At 41.2% G+C, this 24166-nt stretch overlaps 1 protein-coding gene across 1 annotated transcript in view; it reads right to left on the reverse strand.

Annotated features, from left to right (window-relative positions):
• Positions 1–20954, reverse strand: part of grik3 (glutamate ionotropic receptor kainate type subunit 3) — a 94747-nt gene extending 73793 nt beyond the window's left edge. Inside the window, exon 1 of the mRNA XM_056380477.1 lies at positions 19600–20954. Coding sequence (XP_056236452.1) covers positions 19600–19714 — 115 coding nt within the window. The 5' untranslated portion in view covers positions 19715–20954. The remainder of the gene's footprint in view (positions 1–19599) is intronic.
• Positions 20955–24166: the final 3212 nt, after the last annotated feature.

The following is a 24166-nucleotide window of genomic DNA, read 5'->3' on the forward strand; positions in this document are numbered from 1 at the left end:
GGCTGATTTGAATTGCACCACTGTATAACCTCTTATTTATTCATTGCTTTTTTCTCCCCTACATACTATTAAATCTAATAATTTTTTTTTTTTTTTCAGTACAGCAGCCGCCACAAAGTGTGAACACCGGAGTGATTCTGAGCTTCTCAGTGCATGCTTTCCAATGAAAAGACAAAGTGTTATGAAAATCTACCACATGGGTATTAACCTCATCATTTTCATCTCAGACCCGACTTTGGCTTCATTTTCCATCATACTTATCAGTTTTGACCAAAATCCTGACAACTGTTTTACTACCTGCTTCTTGGCCTCAGTGGGCCTGTGGCTCTGCCGAACAGTGCTACTGTACAGAACAATGACGGTCATAATCAAAATATACTATCATTAACAAAATATATAGTGATATAATACACTTTCTTCAAAATCAATCATTCCTCCATTGAAAGATAAACAGACACCTTTGTCTGATCCAGTGAATTAAATACCAAAATTTAAGTATTTAAGAAAGAAAGCACACTGATGCAAAAACCATACAGTAATGTCATAAAGCAGCTCCTGCTCATTCATCTGACAGATTTATATTCTCTTTATATTGTCTATTGATAGATATCATCTATCAATAGACGTAATAAATAATTCCCAAAAGCAGCCATAACACGCTGTTAGCACACAGCAATTCAAGTGATCAAGCAAAAGAAAGATAAGTAAGTTCTGCAACAAGGACCAAAGTCGCATCAAAGTGGCGTGAGAAAGTAACAACTGCACGGTTTCCCACAGTGTTTTATAATGGAGATGAGGCCACCTTGGCTAAAACAAACACTATTTCCAGTGACAATATCAAAGTTTTGAAATAAAATGTCAAGCTGCAGGAGAAAAGAAGAGAAAGAGCAGCTATTTGATCAACGATTGATCATTTATTTCTTATCTTTATATCGTCAGCCGGGGTTGCAACAAACAATTACAGTGGAAATCGCTTACATGGGTGATATGGATGTTTAATTAATTTGCTTATACTAATGAAGCAGCCCACTTACAGTGTTCATTTTGGCTCTTAGCATTTATGTGGACATATGGAAAAAGAATTTGCTGTAGCCTATTACTGGAGCCAGTCATATGCTGAGGCTTCTAACTAGCTTGTGTGAAGTTTTTGGACTGCCACAGTGTGTAATGACCGTCCCTACCTGGTCTCCCAACACAAGTTCACTGTGTGTGTGTGTGTGTGTGTGTGTGTGTGTGTGTGTGTGTGTGTGTGTGTGTGTGTGTGTGTGTCTGTGTGTCTGTGTGTCTGTGTGTGTGTGTGTGTGTGTGTGTGTGTGTGTGTATGCGTCTGTGCATACGTCTGTGCTGCGCACCATGTGACATCTTCACCACCATGGCTCAGTGAGTTATTCTGCCCTCCTGTTCCTGCTCTGCTCGCGTTTTGGGACTTTTACAGTGCGTAATTATCGTTGCCGCTCTCTCACAGCAGCAGGCGTGTTACGTGAGAGGATTGTAATGACCATTCAGACTAGGCTTGGAGCAGAAGAGGCCCACATCCATGTTTATATTATTTTATCTTCAAATGAGTAAATAGCGAAGCCGTCCGTGGCATTACTTTATAGAAAGAAAAAGGAACGAAAGTGGTTATAAAATGTTTTTTTTTTTTTTTTAATTATTGATTATTATCTAGTAATTATTATTGATCTCTAAACTGTCAGAGGATAGTGAAAAAGTTCCAGGTGGTGTCTTCAGGTGCCCTAAAACTTAGTCAGTTAAACTAACTCAGTCAGTTACTCAGTTTAAAAGGGTAAACACAGAAAAGCAGCAAATGAAATGGTAACATTTTTTGCTTAAAAAGTGAAAAATTATAATAATAATAATAATAATTATAATGCAGTATCAAAATAGTTTCTGATTTAACTCAGTCAACAAACTGATAAATCGACTAATCCTTTCAGCTCCGCTATCATCTGAAGCCTTCAAATATTCACGTACCTATCTGTGCATTAAAAACAGTGTGTAATCAGTGCTTTGGGGCTAGATGAGGAAACAGCATCATGGGTGAAAAAAAACTGGACTGACTTCTGCTTTAAAAAACTAAGCAGACAGGAGACGCTGGTAATTAAAATTTAAAAACTTATTTGAAGATTCCTTTTGATTGTGTTGAGCCAGAGTGTTGGTAAGCAGTCCTGTGCAGTCCCCCTCTGACGGGTAATTACCCCATTACAGTGATACATCTAAAATCTGTCCACTGTTTACTCTGTGCTTGCCCTCTTACATTACGCTGTCTGCTATGCTTGACAAGAAAATTATGAAAGAGGCTGGGCGGGGCAGCGCTGAGGTGTTTGTGTTTGTGTTTCCGTGTGTGTGTGTGTGTGTGTGTGTGTGTGTGTGTGTGTGTGTGTGGTGATGGTATTAAATGGGGCTGTGATATTTGCCACTACAGAACCAATCAAGTTCTTATAATGGATGACTTGTCTCATATTCATCCTCTCCTGATCTGATAGAATATAGCCTGGAAAACACAAATGTCTTATCTGAGCGTGTGTGTGTGTGTGTGTGTGTGTGTGTGTGTGTGTGTGTGTGTGTGTGTGTGTGTGTGTGTGTGTGTGTGTGTGTTCATAAGAAGGCGAGAGAGAAAGATGAATGGAGCACAGAGAGAGAGCGAAAGAGAGAGAGAGAGAGATGGGTAATGGTCATGGTGATACTGTGTGTAAAGTGTGTTTAAAGTGTCATTTTTTGGACAAGTTTCACTTCACATCAACACACTCTATGATCAGTGCTGATCATGAACTTAGTAAGAAATTTACAGACACCCTTTTTCAATTAAACACTGTCAAAGAGCATGACAACCATGAGGTGATGTGAGAGGGGATGTAATGCCTACCCCTTTGTTAATTAAGGAGAAAGTAGAGTGAAGAGCAGAATCACTCCGCTTCTTATATTTGAACAAACTTTCCACTGATTACACTCAGAGATACATTGACATGACTCTGGCAGAAATTTAATTGAAGGTCATTTCTAACAATTGTATGTCAGCTGGAGACATTCAGGAAGAAACTGCGAGCGTAATTACACTTTGATAATAAATATATTCAAGTGATAATGTTTACAATCTGCTGGATGAGAGCGGAATGACAAAACACCAGGAGGGGTTTGAACTCGGGGGGTGGGGGGGCTGCAGGGGTTAGAAAGTAGGACTCGGCTTCAGGAAAAAAAAGGTAGCATCACGACACGTTGATAACCAGTATCCACTGCGCTGACTTCACCTTTTCTTGACCTGAAGTGAAGCTACTGGACAGGTTAACCACAATGTCCACATGCCAACAGCAACTCCTAACGATTCCCACCTTCCTTGTTGCTCCAGAGAGTTTATGAAATTAAAATGTTCGGTTCGATACTGACCTTTTCCAGCTTTAAGGCCATAATGCACACAATCACCGTCGGGCACTGCTTTGCTGTTCAACATTCACGTGGCTTAACGCCCAGAGATGAGGTCAGCCATGGGAGTTTACAACCAGGAGGTCACTGATGTAGCCTGATGGAGTTTTTATCTTACACGCATAAACCACTCTAAAGGTGTCCTTGAGCAAGGCGCTGAACTAAGACATGCTTTCTAGAGAGATTTTGTGACAAGCATCTCACTCTCTTTATGTTTGAAATAACATGGCAAACATTCTTAAAAGCACACCTGTGCTCAAAAACAAGTTTAAGTGCAAAGTCGTTGAGACAGCCGATCGACTCCCATGTGTTTGACCACTAGTGGTGCCAGTGACACAATACACATTCCTGCCGGCCTCAGGGGGCAAGGATTCAAACATGAAGTGCATTTAAGCCATAAAACATGAAGAAGACAAACATGTAAGAAAAAAAAACCCTATAACTTGAGGCTGGTATATAAATGTTAACTATCATTTTTAGAAAATATTACCTCAGCTGGGAATCTACAATCATTTGAACTCTGAAAATAATGATTATTTTCATTATCGATTAACCTGCCCAATATTTTCTCAATTTCTCTTGTAATCGTTTTGTCAATGAAATGTCAGAAAAGGGTGAAAATAAATGTGACATCAAATGTCTCATTTTGTCTAAGAGCCCAAAAGCCAAAGATTGAGTTCACTATCACATATGATAAAGAGAATCCTCACATTCAAGTGGCTGGGATTCGTAAATTTCTGGCACCTTTGCCCAAAAAAATGACTGAACTTATTCAAATAGTTACCAATTAAATTATTTATTATTTCTGTCAGTTGACTGATTGATTAAGTAACTAATCATCGCAGCTCTACACCGAACGTGATCATAAATGAATGTCTATGAGATGAAAGGGGGGCCTATTCGTTGTCTCTTTCTTTAGATAGAATTTCGAATATTAACAGTAAAGACCAAATGCAAAACTGGTAGCCGATGTAAACATGGATGCAGATGATGCTGGATGCAAAATTTTGCTTTGCAGTAAACATAAATATAACATTGTTTTTTTTTTTTATTTGACAAGAAAACGGTACAGGCTACCTTTAGGTTGGACTGCAGCATACATCTCAGAAACTAAGACTCTATTGGCATTGTATTGCTAAGGATCTAGGAAGTCGTTTCAGCCTCTCCTACACTGCCCTACTTCTGTGATATCAGTGAGCATAAGCATGTTTGTTTTCTATCATTACTTGGCCTTTGATTGTCAGCCACATCTGGATGTTCCAGTTAAGCGATGTGAGCACACAGCCCTGTCAGACTCTCTGCCACAATGCTGATTTCTCTGAGAGAAAATACAGAATAACATGTCTTCCCAGGCACAAGCATGCTCACAGGCGCCCAGCTACCCAGCTTGTCAACAAAATGACATGCCTTACTTTGAACTGAGGTGAGTGTAACTGGCTCCAGCAATGACACATTAACCGGGAAGGTGTGCAGCTTTTCAAGGCATTACATATTATTCAGCCCATACAGGAGGAATACTCTAAGGGTGGACAATGGACTCAGGAGTCATGTTTTGGCCTATTCCATCAGTAGGTGCAAATCCTCCCATATATATATATATTTTTTTTTTTTTTGTCACAGTGAAAATACTGTGTATTTAAAGATACATGCATTCATGTTTCAAGCGCAATGGCTGACAATCATTTAGATTTTAGAAATTATGACTCAATTTAGGCAAAAACATCAAACATCCGCCATGTTACCAAATGACACCTATTACTCATGTTTATCAGTTCCGGTTTATATTGATTCCTGATTGCTCTGGAATTGTATTTGAGCCGTAAAAGACACCAAAAACATATTGAAAGCAGAAAACCCCATTTATTTTTGACAAAGACCATTTGGCACAAATAACTGTGATATTTTGAGATCCACATGTCATATCTCGACCGAATGCCTCCTGATACCGTAAGCAATCAGGCAACAGTTTGGAGGAGGCAGTCTCAGTGTTTTTGCATCTGCTCTGCACAGAGCTGTAATGAGGTCTGATGCAGTTAAGCGTATGTTAATGCAAACACAATACTTCTTGTCAGTGTTAGTGACTGCTTGCTCTTCGGCGCATATAAAATACCTCTGTATAGGAGGAATGGTATTAGCAGCGGCACCCACAGTGAGATGATTTGTTGAGGTGCAGGCAACAGGCGCTTACATAAACATAAAACCTCTGCAATGTTACCAAGAGAAACAACAGATCTTAAGGTCAGTTACACCAGCATTTATAACCAAAATATTAATTATTATTATGGATTCTTTTAAATAGAATCCACTGATTGCTGCAAATCATCTTGACATTGCTGACCTTTTAAGGGGATGGAGAGAACCCAACAGTCTAAAACAGTGGAAGCTATCATATTAGGATTGACACAGCATCAGATTTCATAATACTCCTCTCTGATGAATGACAAGCCACTCCAATAGATCTGTCCTCTTCATGTCCTTTGCCATGATTGACACGAGCCACAACCAACAACAGTAGCTACTGCACGGCCTGTAAGTAGTCACCATGTCACCAGCACCATCTACTGCCATACTCATACTCTAAAAGCACGATTGTTAATTAATCTCCAGTTTTAAAAAAAAAAAATAAATAAATAAATAAAATGGAAACCAATTCTCAATACCCAAACTTAGATTTGCTCACCAACACAAATCAGAGGGGATGCTGACTATGTGATAAGAACGCAGCTCTTCCATCGCAGCACATGATAAAAAGTGAGACTCTCTGTCTCTGTGTGAGCTGAGTCATTCTGACTTGCTAATAATCCAAAACAGATGCCATATAAGCGATACTGAGTTTGTGCAGCAAGAGTGAAAAAAAAAAAAAAAAAGGTTTCATTTGTCAGAAGATTTTGATCAGAATCATCAGGAGCCCAGAGTCCACAAAGGTGTGCTCTGATGCTTCCCCTGCCAATTAAATGTCACACGCAATGTTTAGATGTCTCTCACAAAGAGGCAGGTATGAAAAAAATCAAACAAAAAGCTGTTAAATTGATCCCTGCGCATCATCGCCGTGACCTGGATCATTTGACTAATACACGGGAAATAGAAAAATATTCACGTTTCCACAGTCAGTTTGTGTGAAAATGCAACTTGCCGTATCTTCATTATTTTTCTGCTGCACACTCAGATACTCAGACAGATACAAACACAGACACCGAAGGAGAGGTGGTATAAACCAACATGTCATTTCTACCCTGGTTACAGCACTCAGGGACACTTTAGGGACCCTTGGCAGACCCAGTATTTTCCCAGAGGCCTCCCCTTTGACACACTGTGAACACCTTGACTAATTTCTTAACAGAACAGATGTCTAATATTATGACAAGCCATTCATCTGCTAGAGCCCTCTACTTCTTACCTAAATGCTTGTGCTGAATATGCTTGTGCAAGAGTTGACACTTGAGTCCTTTTTCATCACGAGCTGTGACACTATAATCTTTATCCAAACAAAAGCAAGGAAGAAGTTGTGTTTTATGCACAAACTCTTGTAAACATTGAGCAGGTGAAATCACTAACTGTAATGGTTGAGTAAAGCCAATGTACCAATGTAGATAGACGATTACACAAAGCCAGAGGAGCAGGAAAGGAAGAAGTAAGACACTGGCTATTTCCTTCTTTTTGGTTCTTGCTCTTATTTCCCTTGGCATGAGGGAAATAAGAGTAAAAACTAAAAGAAGGAAAATGCACCAACAAACACTGGTGAGTGATTTTATCCAAAGCTTGACAACAGGAAAAAGACTATTTGGTGAGTAAAAAGTCTGGACATGAATAAGCCTGTGGCTGCAGTCACCACTTCTTTGGTAGAAAATAAGATAAAAGCTGGCATGCAGTTAAATGCAATTGCACACATCACAGACAGCTGGCAAGTCATTCTACAAAACACAGAGGTCGTCTTTTACATTTGAAGTCTTACTCTGTAGGTGCTTTGTGTGTGTGTGTGTGTGTGTGTGTGTGTGTGTGTGTGTGTGTGTGTGTGTGTGTGTGTGTGTGTGTGTGTGTGTGTGTGTGTGTGTGTGTGTGTGTGTGTGTGTGTGTGTGTGTGTGTGTGTGTGTGTGTGTGTGTGTGTGTGCGTGCGCGTGCGCGCGCTCGCTCCTAGGAGCCAAAACGGCAGAGACACATTGTTTCATGTGCCTTGGCTGAGCAGAAAGCAGCTGCTGGGCTGAGAGACTGAAGGTCATCTCAGCTATGTTGTGAGTGGAAAAGCCTTACAGTTATGTATGGACTTTACCTTCTGGGCATCTCACCACAGGCACAAAGAGGGATGAATGGAAAGCATAAGCAGTACCTCGCATCTTATACATGTAATGAGCCAAGACACAGATGACTAGTCCTGGCTCTTGCATCAGAAGACACTAAAAACATGGTATAACATATGAAAAAGGCCGATAAGCAGCAGTAACAAGTAACAAAAAACCTGGACTTCCTAACTGCCACACCTCATCCTTAGCACAGCTGCCCCCCGAGGTTGTTTATAGCCTCTTTCTGTTTTCCCTGCACAAGAGTGTGTGTGTGTGTGTGTGTGTGTGTGTGTGTGTGTGTGTGTGTGTGTGTGTGTGTGTGTGTGTGTGTGTAAGGAACAGAAAATCGTTTGTTGGTGGCACAGTAATAAGCCGGATCACTTACACTGATGCGAAGGCCTACCTCGAAAAAGGCGGGCGACTCGCCACTGTGGTGCATCCGCCTCTTCCTGAATGTCAGCAAAGCCGAGTAGACGGTTGAGCTCGACTGATTATTCCATCATGTCTACACTGCCTTTTATATTTCATCTTTTCATATTCTGATTACTCACACTAGTCTTTTTAGCACAGCCTGAAATGTGTGTGTGTTTCTGACAAATAAACCTTGACTAGCTTCCAACTAATGTCAGCCAGTGTCTGACAGTCATGGGCACAAGTTTCAACTTTTAAGAAATTCAAGTGTCACCGGAGGCTGATGCCAGGACATTAAAATAATTAATACACTCCATGATTTGATGAGTTCCACACCTTGGGCAGGTCACCCACATAAAGCTATATGAATCAATAACCCGAGCCAGAGCCCTCAGAGTCCTCCGTTCTGACTGCTTTAACTTTCAATCATGGATACCAACCCCATGATTATAAATGCCACAATGGCAATTCTTTTCCAATTGCCTTACTAAAAAAGACATTACACCGTGCCCATTTGCAGCTGCTGGTGCTGGCAGACAGAGACGGAGGCAGAAGAAGCACTCTTTGACATAAACGCGTTTCTGCAGCTGTCATTTCACTTCAACCTTGCATCCGTACAATTCAATATGCATTATTATAGCACGACGTTCCTTTGACTAGCACCTATGATCAACCTTTTTCGTTTTCCATTCATTGTAGATTGTTGCTAAGAGATCATTTGGGGTCTCAGAGAGATGGCACATTTTCAGGATAGTTACTGTAGATGCCATGCATTGAATGTCTCAGAACGTATTATCATGTTGTCACCTGTAAATAACTGGAAGCTCCTGGATGGATGAAATTTTTTCAATACATCCCTTTCATGTGGAAACATTTCGAGTGTGCATTTTTTGAAAAGCAACTGCAAAAGTCAAGCGTAACATGGCACTTTCTCTGACACGAAGATGAGATGGCAGCACACCGGACACTAAAGCAGAATGGGGGGACAATTATGAAGCAATGTGCAATCAAGGGGGTCCCTGGCAGGCTGAGCGGGGGCTGATGAGCGAGTGTGTCACTGCGGCGCTCCAGGGCTCCACAGCTAATCAACCACCAAGGAAGGGCTTGAGGGGCACGATCACTCAAGCCCTCCATCACCACACGGGGAGGAAAGGCAATCACTAGCCCATTTCCATGTGCTGTTATTCCCACCACCCCCCTACCTTTGAGTCTGAAATCAAGGTGCACGGGTGACCAGGGAAGCACCGGATGGAGGGAAAGGTGCTTAGTGGAAGCAATCAAATGAAGTGTTAAAAAAGAGAGATGGTAGAAAAGAGAAAGAAAGAAAAAAACTTTTGCCTCTGCAAGTGGTTTGTTCAAGATATTTAATATCTTTAAATCATCATGAATGGATTGAAAACACGAGGGGAACAGACGGAATGAGGCTCAATTGCTTTCAAACCAGCGGCTCATGAGGTCCTGGTGATTGGGCTTGCAAATTGAAATGTAAGTCTTGTAATGCGGTGCGTTGAGGAGACAGAAGGGGTACAGGTCAAGGAAGGTGAGAGGAGTTCTCATTTTACCCTGGTGAGGGATTAACACAATGAGTGTATGATAGCAGGGTCACATCCTGGAATAGGAAGCAAATGAAACCTAAACAAACGCTTATCTTTTACCCTCTTGAAAGAACACTACTTCAAATAAATTGTCATTTCTATTCTCAAGGAAAGGAAAATGGGGAATAGAAGGAGACAAGTAAAGGGGTAAAAGGGGGCTGCTTTCCTATCACCATGATGCGTATAATGTGAGACAAAAATGAATTAATAAACGAACAAAAGTTTGACAGGCCAGCAGCTTGATCGTGCTCAGACTTGACGCACATGCACCACAGCACGTAATTGGAGGTAATATCTCCTCCTGTCCCCTGTTTTAAGTTTGACAGTGGCTGGAGAGGCTCCCTGCACTAATAGGCTCCACTCAGAAAAGCCCACACACACACACACACCACACACACTCCAGGCCGATTCTGTCATCTCAAACTGTCCTCTGATGCTTAGGCAGAATATTGACAAAGAACGTGAGGTCTGTGATCTGCCTGGGTTGCAGCCAGCCATCATTACAGACTGGAAATCCAGCTCACAAGTCCTGCTGATTGTCCCCTGGCCTGCTAAAGACCCTGATGGAGAAGGAAAAGAAAAAAAAAATCCTCCCTTTTTAAAGTCATCTGTCCTTCTTGTGTGGTTACATCTCTGATTTTCTACCATGCTGGGTGCGAGGGACATATGCACATCTGATGACGGAGAATGTTGAAGTCTTACGACATAATACTCTCTATCGAGACATTTCAAGTCTTTGTGTTGGCTACTGTATCAAACTGATTCTCTACATTCATTTTAAATCAGGGATGCAAAGTAAGCAATTAGCTTTATCATTGATTAACAAGTTGATTTCTTTTGGGCTGAAACATCACTGATTAATTTGGCAATTATGTTTGATCTGTACAGTAAAATGCCAAAATAGTAAAAAATGACCATCTCAATTGTTTCAAATTCATTTTTCTATCTATGAGCTAACTGATTAATCAGCTAATTATTTCAGCTCTAGACGTTTTTCATTTAAAAAATTATTTCATGCATAAAATGTTAAAATGGTAGTTGTCATATGGATAGTTACCAGTACCCAAAGAGATATTCAATTCAGGACAACAATTAACTGTTTAGTATTCTCACTGAATGTCTACAACAAAAAAAAAAAGGAAAAGAAAAACATTCTGTTGACTGACTGATCGATTAATTAATTGATCATTTCAGCCCAATGGTAAATTGCTTCATTACGAGATTGCTGGTTTGTGTTTTGTGGCCGGTGTTCTCCATATACAGTATGGTCCTAACCACATTTGAAGTAATTACCCCTCTGGCAGACAGACGATCCATACGTGAACAGAGCAGAGGGAGGCTGAGCAGGACATTAAGTGAGCATTAATTCTGCAATGCCAGTGTGATGTCAATTATTTTAAATGCAGTCAATGTTCTGATGGTTATAAATTTCTGCAGGTACCAGTCACGTTAACAAAAGCTCCTTGGTGTAAATGCCCTGAGGCAAGTCTCGAGGAAGAGAGAGAACAGCATTTTAGGTGTTGAATTAGATTGGAGTTAGCATGCTGTATAAATGTAATCAAGAAATGTAACAGCCTTGTGACAGTTATGCATGTCTTTATTTACCTCTGTTGCTGACAATTTGTGACATTTCCAATAGACCCTTCAGGCCATTTAGAAGATTGAATATCTAACTTTTCATAATAGATAACTCCAGACTTGTAATTACAGCAAAGAGCTCTTTTTCTCCTTGTTTTCCATCACTGACGCCTTTTTGACATAGAGGCCAGTTGTGGCCTAAAATTCCATCTATTTTGCAGTTATTTTGCAAATACCCACATCACCAGTTTACTAATACAGATGTTAAATATTCTACCTGTCAGAATCATTGGGAATGGATGTGTTTTTAAAGACCCACGATGATATCTAATGTTAATCTTTTATGGCGTTTTTGACTAGAATGGCAGGTGGCAAGGACGTGCACGGCTCTTCAATTGATCCTTTTCATCAAACCAGATAATACTTGCTGATTGCAGACTATTTTGGCGCAGGCGAATTTCATGTTATTATGTTCACTCTTGGGGAAAAGCAATAAGGAGCATTCATTCCGAAATTAGCCAGCTTTCACAAAATTAATTCTCTTTTTTTTTTCTCTGGACAAATGAACACGACTCTGAGGCTGATGTGTTAAGAAAAGAGGAAGCTGCATATTTTTTTTCCTCTTTTGTTTTTTTTCATCTGAAGTTTTCACCTGTGGATATTTCTTAATAATGTAGGAATAAAAAATAAAACCTTTCTAAGGAGTCACACAAACCCAAAGTGTTTAGTCACAGTATATAAACCCACTTTACACAGAAATGGTCTAATTTATGGTTAAAGACATTACTGCTCACATTACAGTCTTGTGAGCTATTATAATTTTCCAAATTGTAAGAAAATAATGACTTTGTCAAACCAATTTAACTAAGTTTAAACTGAAGGCGGGCAGTGGCAATCTAAGAAATAACAGCAACCCACAGGACTGATCACTACAAGAAGGAAAAAACCACTTGAGGCTGGAAGTGAAGAAACAGAAACACTTGAGACTTGAAAACACAATTTAGGAACAAAACAATCAGAAGCCAAATTTTTTCATTAACTCCGTGACAGGGAATTGATTTGTGAAAAAACAAAACCCTGCTGCTTAGATGATAGGCTAATCACATGCTATAATCTCCCCCAATCACATCCTAGTTTGCCGACTACATGAGCTTCGGTTACTATGACAGCCATGTCTGCTTCTCAAACCCCTTCTGAGATTGTGGAAAACCTGCAGGACAGTTAGTTACTACCTTTTTTGGCTTTACATTAAAGGCCTTAATTCATACAAGCATCACTAACAGCTTTATGAAAATGTGCTGCCAGCCTCAAACCACCCACAATCTCTCCTCCTCTTCCCTTCCCTGTCAACGATAATGTCTGTCTTGTTCCATATCTGAAGCCGGTTGCATGCAGACAAGCTGTCTTCAGATGAGTCACGGGGGAACATTTTGCGGTTAACCACACTGCTCTCCGGGGGCAACCTGGGCAGTAGATCGGCAGCCGGTAAAACATTCACTGAGACAGGGGAGACCGTCCCAGATTGTCTCGCCTGCACACAGTGCGAGTGCTGAGTGGAATCTTCTGGGTATTGGCTGTGTTAACTAAATTGACATTGGCTTCCAACCTCCTGGCTATCCATCAGTGAAGGAATGAGCACAGGGGCTAGAGAGGTAACCCCCGAGTCTTAGGCAGTAGTCCTCGCAGGGATGAAAAGCAAAGGGGATGTGTGAGGCAGGCAGACTGTGGAGGAGAGGATCTCTGTTTCCCCCCTCCCCCTGATATTTTTGGTGATAACCATTCATTTGTAGTGGTTTTGGCCTGAAGAGGTTTGTCTTATCTGTTCCTTCTCTTTCTCTCTGGGGGGAAAATAGAGGGTGAGTCTTCTCTAGCCTACTCTCTCACAGTTGATTAGTAACTCCTGCTCTACCCCTACGCTCCAGGGATTCTATGCCAGCTCTCCTTATACATCCCCTTGTCATGCACACACTCGCACTTCCTCTCTTTCTCTCTGCACTCCTAAACACACACTCGGGCACACACATCTCCCTACAGTCATGGAACGGCAATTTGAGGGGAATCACACAACCGAGACCTGACATTTGCCATGCACCTATAACAAAGGGAGCTTGATTAAAAGGGCAGAATGAAACCGTGTCACCCTCCATTCATTGTCCTTAGTCCAAGTTAAATAGGATTTAAACCTGTGCATTGCAGCTGATATCTCCACTGTCCTGATTGCTTTAAAGCAGTGAGAATAAAAAGGTCTTGTTATTGTAATGCATGTGCGTAACTGTATGTAACCGAGGTGTCAGAGGTGACCACGTTTACACAGAGCGTCTGGGAATAGATAAGAACGACAGTAACGCGGGGAGGGGAAAGCAAAGCTAATACTGCTCCGGTGAATACCATGGTGTTTGAAAGGCACAGGAATAAAGCTTAGTTTTATCAGGCTTGGGACAACACACAAAAGGCGGCAGCATTGCAACGTGGCGGGTTTTAAAATTGGGATCAAAAGGTTCAAGCTAATTAACAAGCTAAATAAGAGTCCCCTTGCTTCATCTATGTAACTGCCCCCCCCCCCCTTCCTCCTCCTCCCTCTGTCTCTTTTGCTGCATTACTTTATTCGCCTATGCTGCGTGTGTGCGGTTTGCCAACATACACAGGAAAAGTGAAGACAAATTGCTCCCCATGCTGAAACGTAAAAAAAATAATCACTAAATTACCTCCAACAAGATGTTTCTAATTAACTGTGTTATATTGCTAGCATGACCCTGAGAGTGAAATGCCCCGTGATCAAGCTTTCTTCTCAAACTGTTTTGATGTTATTCGACTTTTCCAGCAGAGCCCCGAGGAGGGCTGAGATGGGAGAGTCAAATGGAAAGGACAAGGGCACATAATAAAGACAAATGGCTAGAGCATGAAATTTGATTCATTGCATTGGTACAGAAACATTCGTAGGGAAATAGCCAACACTGACATGCCATGAATTTCAAAACACTGTCAAATCTGTCACCTCCTTTTTATTTGGGTGGGAATAGAAATCTTAATATCTCAAACTGATCTGCATGTCTTAATAGCACTAAGGGTTTTTTTTTCTTTGTGATTCTAGTGAAGTGACCCTTTAAAACTCTTTTTTCATCCTCAAATAATTGTGAAATATCTCTGAATAACATCCTACATACATGTAAAAGCAAAATGATTGCCTCGCTTTTTGAATGAAAAAGATTAAATTTATAGCCGTGAGAAACTAGGCACCTTATTCATTTATTTATTTCAATAGGCATCGGAGGCATATGCTTGCAGCAGACCTTTCACTGCAGAGCACCCACTTTGTTGTACGATATGAAAACACCATCTGGTGTGTGAGCAGCGGCTAGGCTAAGCTAACTGGGGCTAGATAGGGCCCTGCTGTGTCACAGGATTATCTTACTGGTTGGTAGATCCGCTCTATTAGCCCCTAGTGGCTTGGATTATTGGATGATCATTATTATGTGTGACTGAACAAGGAGCTAAGTACCTGCACTTCCCTGATGCAGTTAAGTCTTGTTAGTGTTAGTGATCAGACACATTACGAGCCCATTTCAGCGCATTACGCATTTATTACACCTATTCTGAGACATAAACACGCTGTTTATTTAATACACGTTGACTTGGACTCACAGAGTACATTTAACACAAGTTGACTGGCGTTACTGACTAAAAACAAGGAAAATATGTCACGTCTGGAGCCCATATTTGTTTGTGGAGGTAGAATGTTCCTTTCTAATATGTCTAAAGAGGATCACAGATGAGTACAGAAGACGGCACGTTCAGAGACGGGCCCTCTGCTCAACAAAACGAACATCTGCCGTTTTTCATCAGCGAGATTGAAGCTAATGACGAGCTGTGAGTGTGCTGACAGAGAGAATGGAATTGGATTGTGTACAAGAGGCCCACTGAGACCAGACATATGTTTTGGAAAATGTTGTGGATGAAGTGCATGGGTTTATATAGTGTGTGTCCGTGTGTGTGTGTGTGTGTGTCTGTGTGTGTGTGGAGATGCCCGAGAGTGAGTGAGGCAAACCATAGGCCTCGGCTATTTCTTTTTTGCAGCGCGTTTATCCGCCCATGTTTATACAAGTGGATGAAGAGGAGTGTGTTAGCGCTGGTAAAACAACCACTGTATTCCTCTCCCTTCAATCTCTGCTTTCGCGAACAGATAATGGAATTACACATCAAAGAAGCTTCTCCCTGTATCCGATTCTTCTGTGACCTCTACCAGCCTTTGTTCATATTCACCACGACAACTCCTCGGGACCAAGCCTCCACCAGCAGGCTTCTCCCTACTTCCTCTCCCCCGCCTAGGGAGAGATTAAATTTAGATGAAAATGAAATATTCATTTCCACTCAGCAACTGATGGCCATCTTAATTTGATAGAAATTTTGATGCAACATCTCCTTATTGTTTTTCATCACCAAACCCTCTTCTCTTAATGTCCTCGTCTTCCCCCTCTTTGCCAACCATACTGTCCTCCTGTGTGTAATCCTCAATACAAGCGCCCCTTTGGGTTTGACTTTGTTAAAACTAGAATTCCAGAGTACCATTACAGCTTTCCGCGGTCTCCCCTGAAATATGTCTGAGTCATTTTAGATGAGACATTTGCACAAACGGCGAGGAGGATCTCCGGGAGCATGCGAGCGAAGAGTGCACTCTCTATAGCTCGCTAGAGGAGTTAATCACATGAAAACTTCTCGGTCCTTCCTCTCTCTCTCTCTCTCTCTCTCTCTCTCTCTCTCTCTCTCTCTGTGCTGCTCGTGCGGGGATAAAGACAAGCCTCTGAAGTGGCTGTGTTTGGAGACTTCAACCAAAAGTGGTGACCACAAACCCGATTTATCCTACTGAAGCTTCTGAGTGGTCACAGTGCATACAGCTTCAAGTGCTGCACATTTGTCAGCTTACATTTAAGTGTTCGGGCTGTTTCACACACAATAATTAAGTCTGGAGTCGTGGCTGCCCAAAGCATTTTAGGGAAGCTAAATGAAAAATGCATGTGGCCAGGTGTTGTAGGGACAGAGTGAGGAGCTAAGGAAATGAAATCAACATGAAATCATGAGGGAGATTGATTAACTGGCACTGATTAAGTGCTTTAAGTATTAGGTAGATAAAGTAATTGATTATTCAATAAATCCCTGTCAGGCAGTGAATAACCTCGCTGAGAGAAAACAGAGACAACAAATGATGAATTAGTTTCATCAATCCACAGATGAAAGAGACAACGTATAATAATAAGTCATTACTGTGTGCTTTAACAACAGATATATTATACAAATGTGCACTATGAATATATTTTCATTTCGTCAAATTAGGCAATTCCTATCTGATGGAGAAGGTAGGAAAATTAATGAACTGCACTGACAGGACAATGCTCACTGGAGACACAGAACCAAGCCCAAAAAGCAACTGAAATCCTCAGCGTACTGCCTTAAAATGCATCTTATTTCCATGTTGGCAAACATACAGATTATGTGCAGACACACGCTATCTTCAGAGAGAACAATCACATCCACATCCTTGAGCACATATGTCTTTATTGCAACAAAATTGCATTATGAACTGAAATGGTTCATAGATAGGATTAGAGGCTGAAAACATGTGAGGAAGACAAAAAAAAAAAAGAAAAAAGGAAAGGCAAACAGAGGGAGAGTCAAGAGCAAAGAGACGCTCAGTGTGAGAGAGGACAAATACAGGAGTAATCTTTTATTCCCTCCAACAAATAGAAGCTGCAGAATGAGACGGAGCGACCATCTGGCCTCAACTTAGAGCGATGCGCTGTAAAAGCACTAAAATCAATGGCAACAACTCTACCTTGGATGCCCACCATTACCCAGATGGCGCACAGGCCACCTAACCAAGAGCAGACACAGCGAAGACAGAGAGCGCCGCGCTCAAATGCCACCACCCACCTCAATGATTTTCACTGGTTTGTTTATGTTGGTAACCAGTGCTGGGGAGCAACGTTGGCCGCCGTGCACAGACTATAAGAGAGCCCTCTGTTGGTTTTAGCAGGGTGGCTGTGACACAGAGCACAGACACACACTTGCACACTAAGTACCAAAAAAAAAAAAAGAGGGGGGGGTCAACTACACATTCAAAAAAGCGCTCATCCCTAAACAAATCAACAGACTGTGAATATTAACTACAGTATGTCCGCAATAACAATACCACTCACACACATGTGCACACCTTAAGTCTTATCCACCATTAAAACAGATGAAATTGAAATTTTGTAAATGCAGTTATACAGAATAGTATTTTACATTTTATGTTTTGGGTCTTTTTTTTGTTTTTTTTCGCACAAGCCTGGTTTTTATATGGACAAAATAAAATGGCCGTTACACATAAACACCTGGCTTCAAAAAGATCATATGAAGACACCAGCCTTTTGAATTTTGTTTTTCTTTTGGCATCGAGGCAAATTCAGCAGCCGTCTCTTGCATGTCTCTCAACTCAGCCTGTCAAAATACAATCTCAGGAACACACACACACACACACACACACACACACACACAAAAACAACCTGCTCCTGAAACACAGGCAATGATAGATTCTATAAAAAGCAATAGTGCTACTGTAGCACATTTCAAGGTAAATTTGTCTCAGCACTTTGACATTTTTAAAAACAAAGCCTGTCAAGTCTATTTCAGGTCTTCATCTGAGCTGCTGCCACAGTTTCAAAAAAAAAAAAAAAAAGGAAAAAAAATGTTCCTTTGACCGAACGATTTCAGTTCAGATCAGTAGAAAGGGAGCTTTAAGGATTTATGCAGTTTTCTAAGACATCACCAAAGTCCATACACAGCAATGTCAGAGAAGTCATGGCTCCTCAGAGTGCAGCAGTCAATCACAGGGACATGCTGGGCCTGCCTGACAGCTGCATATGATCCTCAGCAGTAAATATTACTCTATGGTCTCAGACTTTATGCTGTGTGTTTCAGTTGGAGGTTTTTTCTTTCATCATTTATGTAAAACTTAGAAAAATGCCTCATTCAAGGTTATACAGCTGTAACATTTAGATGTGCGTCTCCTACTCCTGTTAAAGTCTAATAGCTTTCATTTGAATAAAAGTAGCTTTTCATTGACCACCCACTGAGCTCCACAGGATTTATGAATTGCAAAATCACGAGTGGGATGTTGCTGATGTGTTACCCCAGAGACAACTGGTTTATGAGACGCCATTCACCTCAGCACAAAAATATGGAATATGCAATTTTGTAACATTCATCCACTTTCGCCCATCATTTATACCTAGAAGACAAAAAGCCCCCCCACACACACACACACACACACTCCCCTCCCTGCCATTAAGACGCTCTCACTCCCTGCCTGTACTCCGGATGTTGAAGTGGCATGTTAATGTGGGCCAATGCCATTTTGAGTAATTGTCCTGCATGGCACTCAGCCAAATGTCAAAAACGATTTGCCTCGTGACAAAAAACTGTATTGATCTTTATTCTGTTCCTGTCTCTTTTTAATGCAAAAAAAAAAAAAAAAATCTTTCATCGCGTCGCCAGCCTCTGTGACAATTCTTACATTGTTTTCCTCAGTGTGTGATTGGAGAAAGACAAACGCCAGCACGAGCCTGGCTGCTGTTTCTTTGTGTCCCACAGTAGGCTATGCGATCAGGGGGTGCGCGCACAGGACTGAACTCAGAATTAGACTGTGTTCTTTGCAGTGATGAGATGAGATTAAATGAGGTAAGATTTAAACCGTCCAGATCCCCCCTGAATAAATAGTTTGAAACTTTCTGGTGGCGTATTTCTTTACTGGAAACTGTAGCTTTTCATTTACCAGACTGTCCTTAAAAACTTACTTCCAGAAGGCATGGCAGCGAGCCTGAATTTAGCTGGTGACTCAACATGCTGGCTGCAGAAAATGGAACAGACAAAGCAGAGTGCATAGAGGTCACACTAACCCACAATATTTCAGTTGCGTGGTCTCTGAGTGGTGAAGGCATCCTCAGTTTTTGAGGCAATCGTCTGCTATAACGCACTGCTCTCCTGTTGCTTTCTTGGTTGCCCCCTCCCTCCCTCCCCCCCTCCAGTCTAAGTCAAATGAAAATTCACACACTACAAGAAAAGAGGGGAATGGTAAATGAAAGAGACTGCTCATTTACTCCAAAAACTAACCGCTGCCGCCGAAGAGCCGCACTGAGATCAGCTGAATAGGGAGCAAATTTGAAGGTTACCATACAAACGTGTGTGTATGTGTGTGTGTGCGTGTATCATATATATATATATATATATATATATATATACGTGTGTGTGTTTGTGTCTATAATTGCAAATGCGAAGAACTTACCTATTCGAATAACATGAGGCATCCCGTAAGAGTAGTGAATCCAAAAGAGACATGCAATCAGCGATGTCCAGTATTCCCAAATCGCACTCCGGGGAGACAGCCAAGTGTTTCGCATGGTTGTAAAGTCGCGGGATCCACTTTTTAAAATTCCAAAGACGGCTCAGAATTGCTCATCAAAACTGAATTCGACGGAGCATATATGGATTTTGGTGTCTGCGACAAATTTGCGGTCATTGTACTTGGTGCAACATTCTCCCAGGGTTTTTTTTTTTTTTCTTTTTCTGGTACTCACAAGTCTGAGAGCGGCTCGGTCTGGATGAAGCCCTCCAGTCCCTCACAGATGGATCAGCGATACACCTGCGAACGCAGGCTGCTACAATTAGCCTGCAGGAGTCTCTGTATCCCCTCCTACCGCCGATGCTATCTGTCTATTGGCAAGTACCACGGCAACAGCCGAGACAGACTCCCGCACCGCTGTGGAAGAGGAGAACTGCGCCTGCGGAACTTTGGGTCGCCTCGAATGATTCTGTCGCCCCGAAACACAGAAAAGCGTTACACGACGAGCGCCGAGGAATTTGAACGCTCTGCAGACATTCAAAAAATGCTTGTTGCAGTTTAATCACTCCAGTCCCTCGTTCCAGTGATGAGAACAGTTCGTGTAACACAGAGAGACTTTGTGCAGGTGCAAAAGGCGCTCTCTCTCTCCAGTTGCGCACGGCGATGGCACGAGGCTGGTTATTGAGGAACGTCCAAACGTGTTCAAAAAGACTCTTTGTTACACAGCGTTCATTTAAAAAAAACCCTCTAGTTTGTGCTGGACAGGAAGGTAGTGCAGAGCGCCTTGCATCTGCGTGTGTCTGACGACCCTCCTTCCACGGTGCCACTAGAGGCACGCGTCGTTACGCATAGTTGTCAACTATGTCCAAGAAGTATTTTACGGAGGTGAGAGGGTTCCGAGTGATGACCCGGGTCTCTACTTTCCCAGTTGTCGTATCCACTTGCATCACGTTATCCATACATTTCTTCACATTTATGAATCATGTGTTTTTTTTTTTTTTGGAATGGTGGAGATGCAGATTTTTTTTCTTATTTACTGCACAGGGGTGGAAATAATATTTTTCCCCCTTTGATTAAAGCATAAGGAAAAAAAAAAGGAAATCCCCGGCTGCCTATACAGCACTGTGAATGGGATGGATTCTTTGCATGAGGGAAATAAGTGTCAGCTGAGGATTGGTTCATTGACAAAGCAGGCTTCTTATCGCTGTTATTTGAGACATGCTGTCAGTGTCAATGAGTACATTAAACCCCCGTAACTGCTCGGTGCCTATCTGGCTCTCCATTTTTCATCCCTTACAAAGCCGTCAAATACAAGCTGCAGGTTACACACACAGTCACACAGGCACAGGAGTGCTGCTCATGTCTCTCTCACCACTGCAATGGAGGAGGCAGGGCTGAAGGTGTATATGGCATTGCCTGTATGCTTTGTATGGATTTCAGTGCATTATGCACTTTGCTTGAAACTGAAACTTCTAGCAGCATCAAAAGGTTGAAATGAAGTTTGGAAAGATGAAAGCTGTAGCCTCTAGGATTAATTTGTAACTCTCTTTAAAAAATACTTTCAGGTTAATTAATCCTGTTTCAAATCTAGAAGCATTTCAACATGCAGACAGACAGATAGACAGATAGAGAGATAGATACACAGATAGAAAGATAGAGAGATATGTACTTCCTGGAAAAACATAAACACTTTTGACATCAGAATGAAAAAAGTAGATATTATAGATCTTAAATTCTAATAACCTCATACTACAAATTGCATTTTCTTTTTACATTAATGATATGCAGTTATTAAGCATATTCTGAAAAATGCACTGCTACATTTTTTTGTGCTTAATAGAAACGCCGCTGATGAGATAGTGCTGCGGCTCATTGGTTTTATTTTTCTGTTTGGAAATGGGGGAGAGGAGTAAACTGTGCATCAGGGGGCATGCAAGCAAGAACAAGCCAGACTGACTGCCACTGCATATTCATGTCTCCCAGAGCAGATTTATCGCCTGTTGGCACAATGTAAGGACTATCAACGTGAGTTATGTGGCCCGGCTCTCGCATTATCGAGATTCATTGACTTGCTGCTCTTTCAAATACAAAATGTACACAGCTCTAGCAAACAAGACATTCCGGGTCTGTGGGTGCCCTCTATAGAGAGATGGTGGTCTGTGCTCTCAATCACCTGGGCTGATAACCGGAGGGAGTCGGGCCCTGGAGCAGGAGGGCTCCCCGCTGTCACACACAGAGGAAATCTGAAGCATAAGATGAACTATCTCAATTAATTTTCGAATAGCGGTTGAAGCAAACTGGATTTGAGTTGTTTTGTCAGTGTTGTCCCCCTGCCACTCCCTGTCATTGTAAGGAGATATGAAGACAAGAAGACAAGACATTATGTTATAATGTCTCCTGCCATTATAAGAAATAGTAGAAATGTGCTTTGTCAGAGTTGGCACAAAGGGAACGGAGCCAGGAGGATTATTAGAACAGACCAGAGCAGTGCTGGTGTGCCCTGTGTAGTACACAAGGCTTGTAATCAGTGGTTGGATAAGTATTCAGAGCTTTACTCAGGTAAATGTACAAATACAACAATTTAAAAATACTCCAACACAAGTAAAGTCACTCAGAATACTACTAACATAAAGATAGAGAAGTATAATCAGCAAAATGTACCTAAAGTATCAACAGTAAAAGTAACTGTGCAGAAAATTGTTATTTGATTGTATAATATGTTATTTGATTGTTATTACTGATGCAATAATGTGTAAGCAGCTGGTTGAGGTGGAGCAAGTTCATATAAAGTTTAGTCCAGTGGTTCACAACCTATGTGTCAGGCCCCGCCAAAGGGTCACAAGAGTCATGAGCTGATTAATGGGAGGGTTAAGAAGAAAAAACAATGTTCTGTGACACAAATTTGACTTTATATTTATAATATTTTCTTTTTTTGTGAAAAATGTGACTTCTTTGGGATCAAACAGCTATTTAAATGAAACCATCTGAGAAGTTTAGAGGAGAGAGGTCTCTTAACTCAGACTTCTGAAATATCTCCCCACGTACAGAATCACAAGCCACAAAGATTAGGAACACATGATTTCAATATATAATGTAAAGATCCATAGTAATTCTTTAGGCTTTTCTATGTTTTCATGTAAAATCTTAATATGAAAAGTATTAACTCCATCTGAAAGGTCTGAACTGTAGTGGAATAGAAGTAAAAAGTGTCATCAAATGACAATTCTCAAGCAGTACAATACCTAAAGAGAAAATGTACTTGTGTTGCTTTCCACCACTGTTTTAAATGAAGAGACAAGTTTTTATGTAAAACAAAAATACAGCCTGCATGCACGCTGATGCTCCGGCTGATGTCAACTGATGTCTTTCAGCAGCAGCACCAGAATATTCATTAGTTCTCAGATTAGAAAACAATTGCAGTGCTCAGTCTCCTTAACCTGAATAATGCAGGCTGCGCACATTTCCTTCTGTATGTTTGAGTAGACTTCCCATTGAGATCCAAAATGGTAGTATTATTTTGCAAAGGGTTGTACTTTTTTTTTTTTTTTTTTTTTTTTATATGATATTTGAAGTGGCTGTGCAAGGCCCCATGAAGCAAAAAAGAAATACAGGAGTGTAAAAGCGATGTCCTTATAGGCTTATAACATCGGCAGCACTGAAGGACACTGGGGAGTGTTACAACAACATAAAATCGCTGGTGAAATAACTCAGTCCAGTCTCGGCTTTGAGTAAATTAAAAAGTCATTTACGTTGCCACTTTTTAAGCAGGTCACACATCCATACACAACAGCACAGTCAGCCCTAGTTTTTTTGTTTTGTTTTGTTTTTTTCTCTCTCTGTGAAATGATTGCTGTCGCCTTTACAACGGGCCAGCGATCAATGCCTCGTCTGGCAAGTTGGTCATAACTAATGGCTCCAGAAACATCAAGTCTCCATTGTAAAGCTTGAGACATTGAGGAGAGGTGTACTTAGTTGACTGGATTGATCAGTACATTTTCTTTTTTTTTTTCTTTTTTTTTCTTTGAAGATTGTGAGAGAGGAGACAGAGGACAATCAATTTCCACACAGCGCCTTTCACCGCTTGCTTATACACCTATGATTGGCTGGAGGAGATGCACAACCCAAGATTGTTCATAATTATTTGGACAAATTGCTGCACTTCGATTGAGCCTCAAAAATGAATCATGTGAAACATTTTCACCATTGATTCTGCTTTTCTCTTCAAGAAAAACACAAAGAAGTTTGTCACCAGACTGAATATAATGCTGAAGATCGAACATCTCCCCTCAACAATGAGTCAATAGGAACTCATCTCTAGGTCTAATGTGCTTATAAATTAGATGCCTTTTCTTGGGTCTTTGTGATGGGATTCTTTTTTCTTTTTTATGGTGAAGCTTTAGCTTTGTTAAAAGAAAAGATGATTGTTTCATCAAAAGGCCACAGAGTCAACTGTTCAAACTGAGGGAGTTGTATTGATCTCCTAGAAGAAAAGATAGTGACAAATCAAAAA

This window comes from Seriola aureovittata, chromosome 7, assembly GCF_021018895.1.
Source record: "Seriola aureovittata isolate HTS-2021-v1 ecotype China chromosome 7, ASM2101889v1, whole genome shotgun sequence".
Taxonomy (NCBI): domain Eukaryota; kingdom Metazoa; phylum Chordata; class Actinopteri; order Carangiformes; family Carangidae; genus Seriola; species Seriola aureovittata.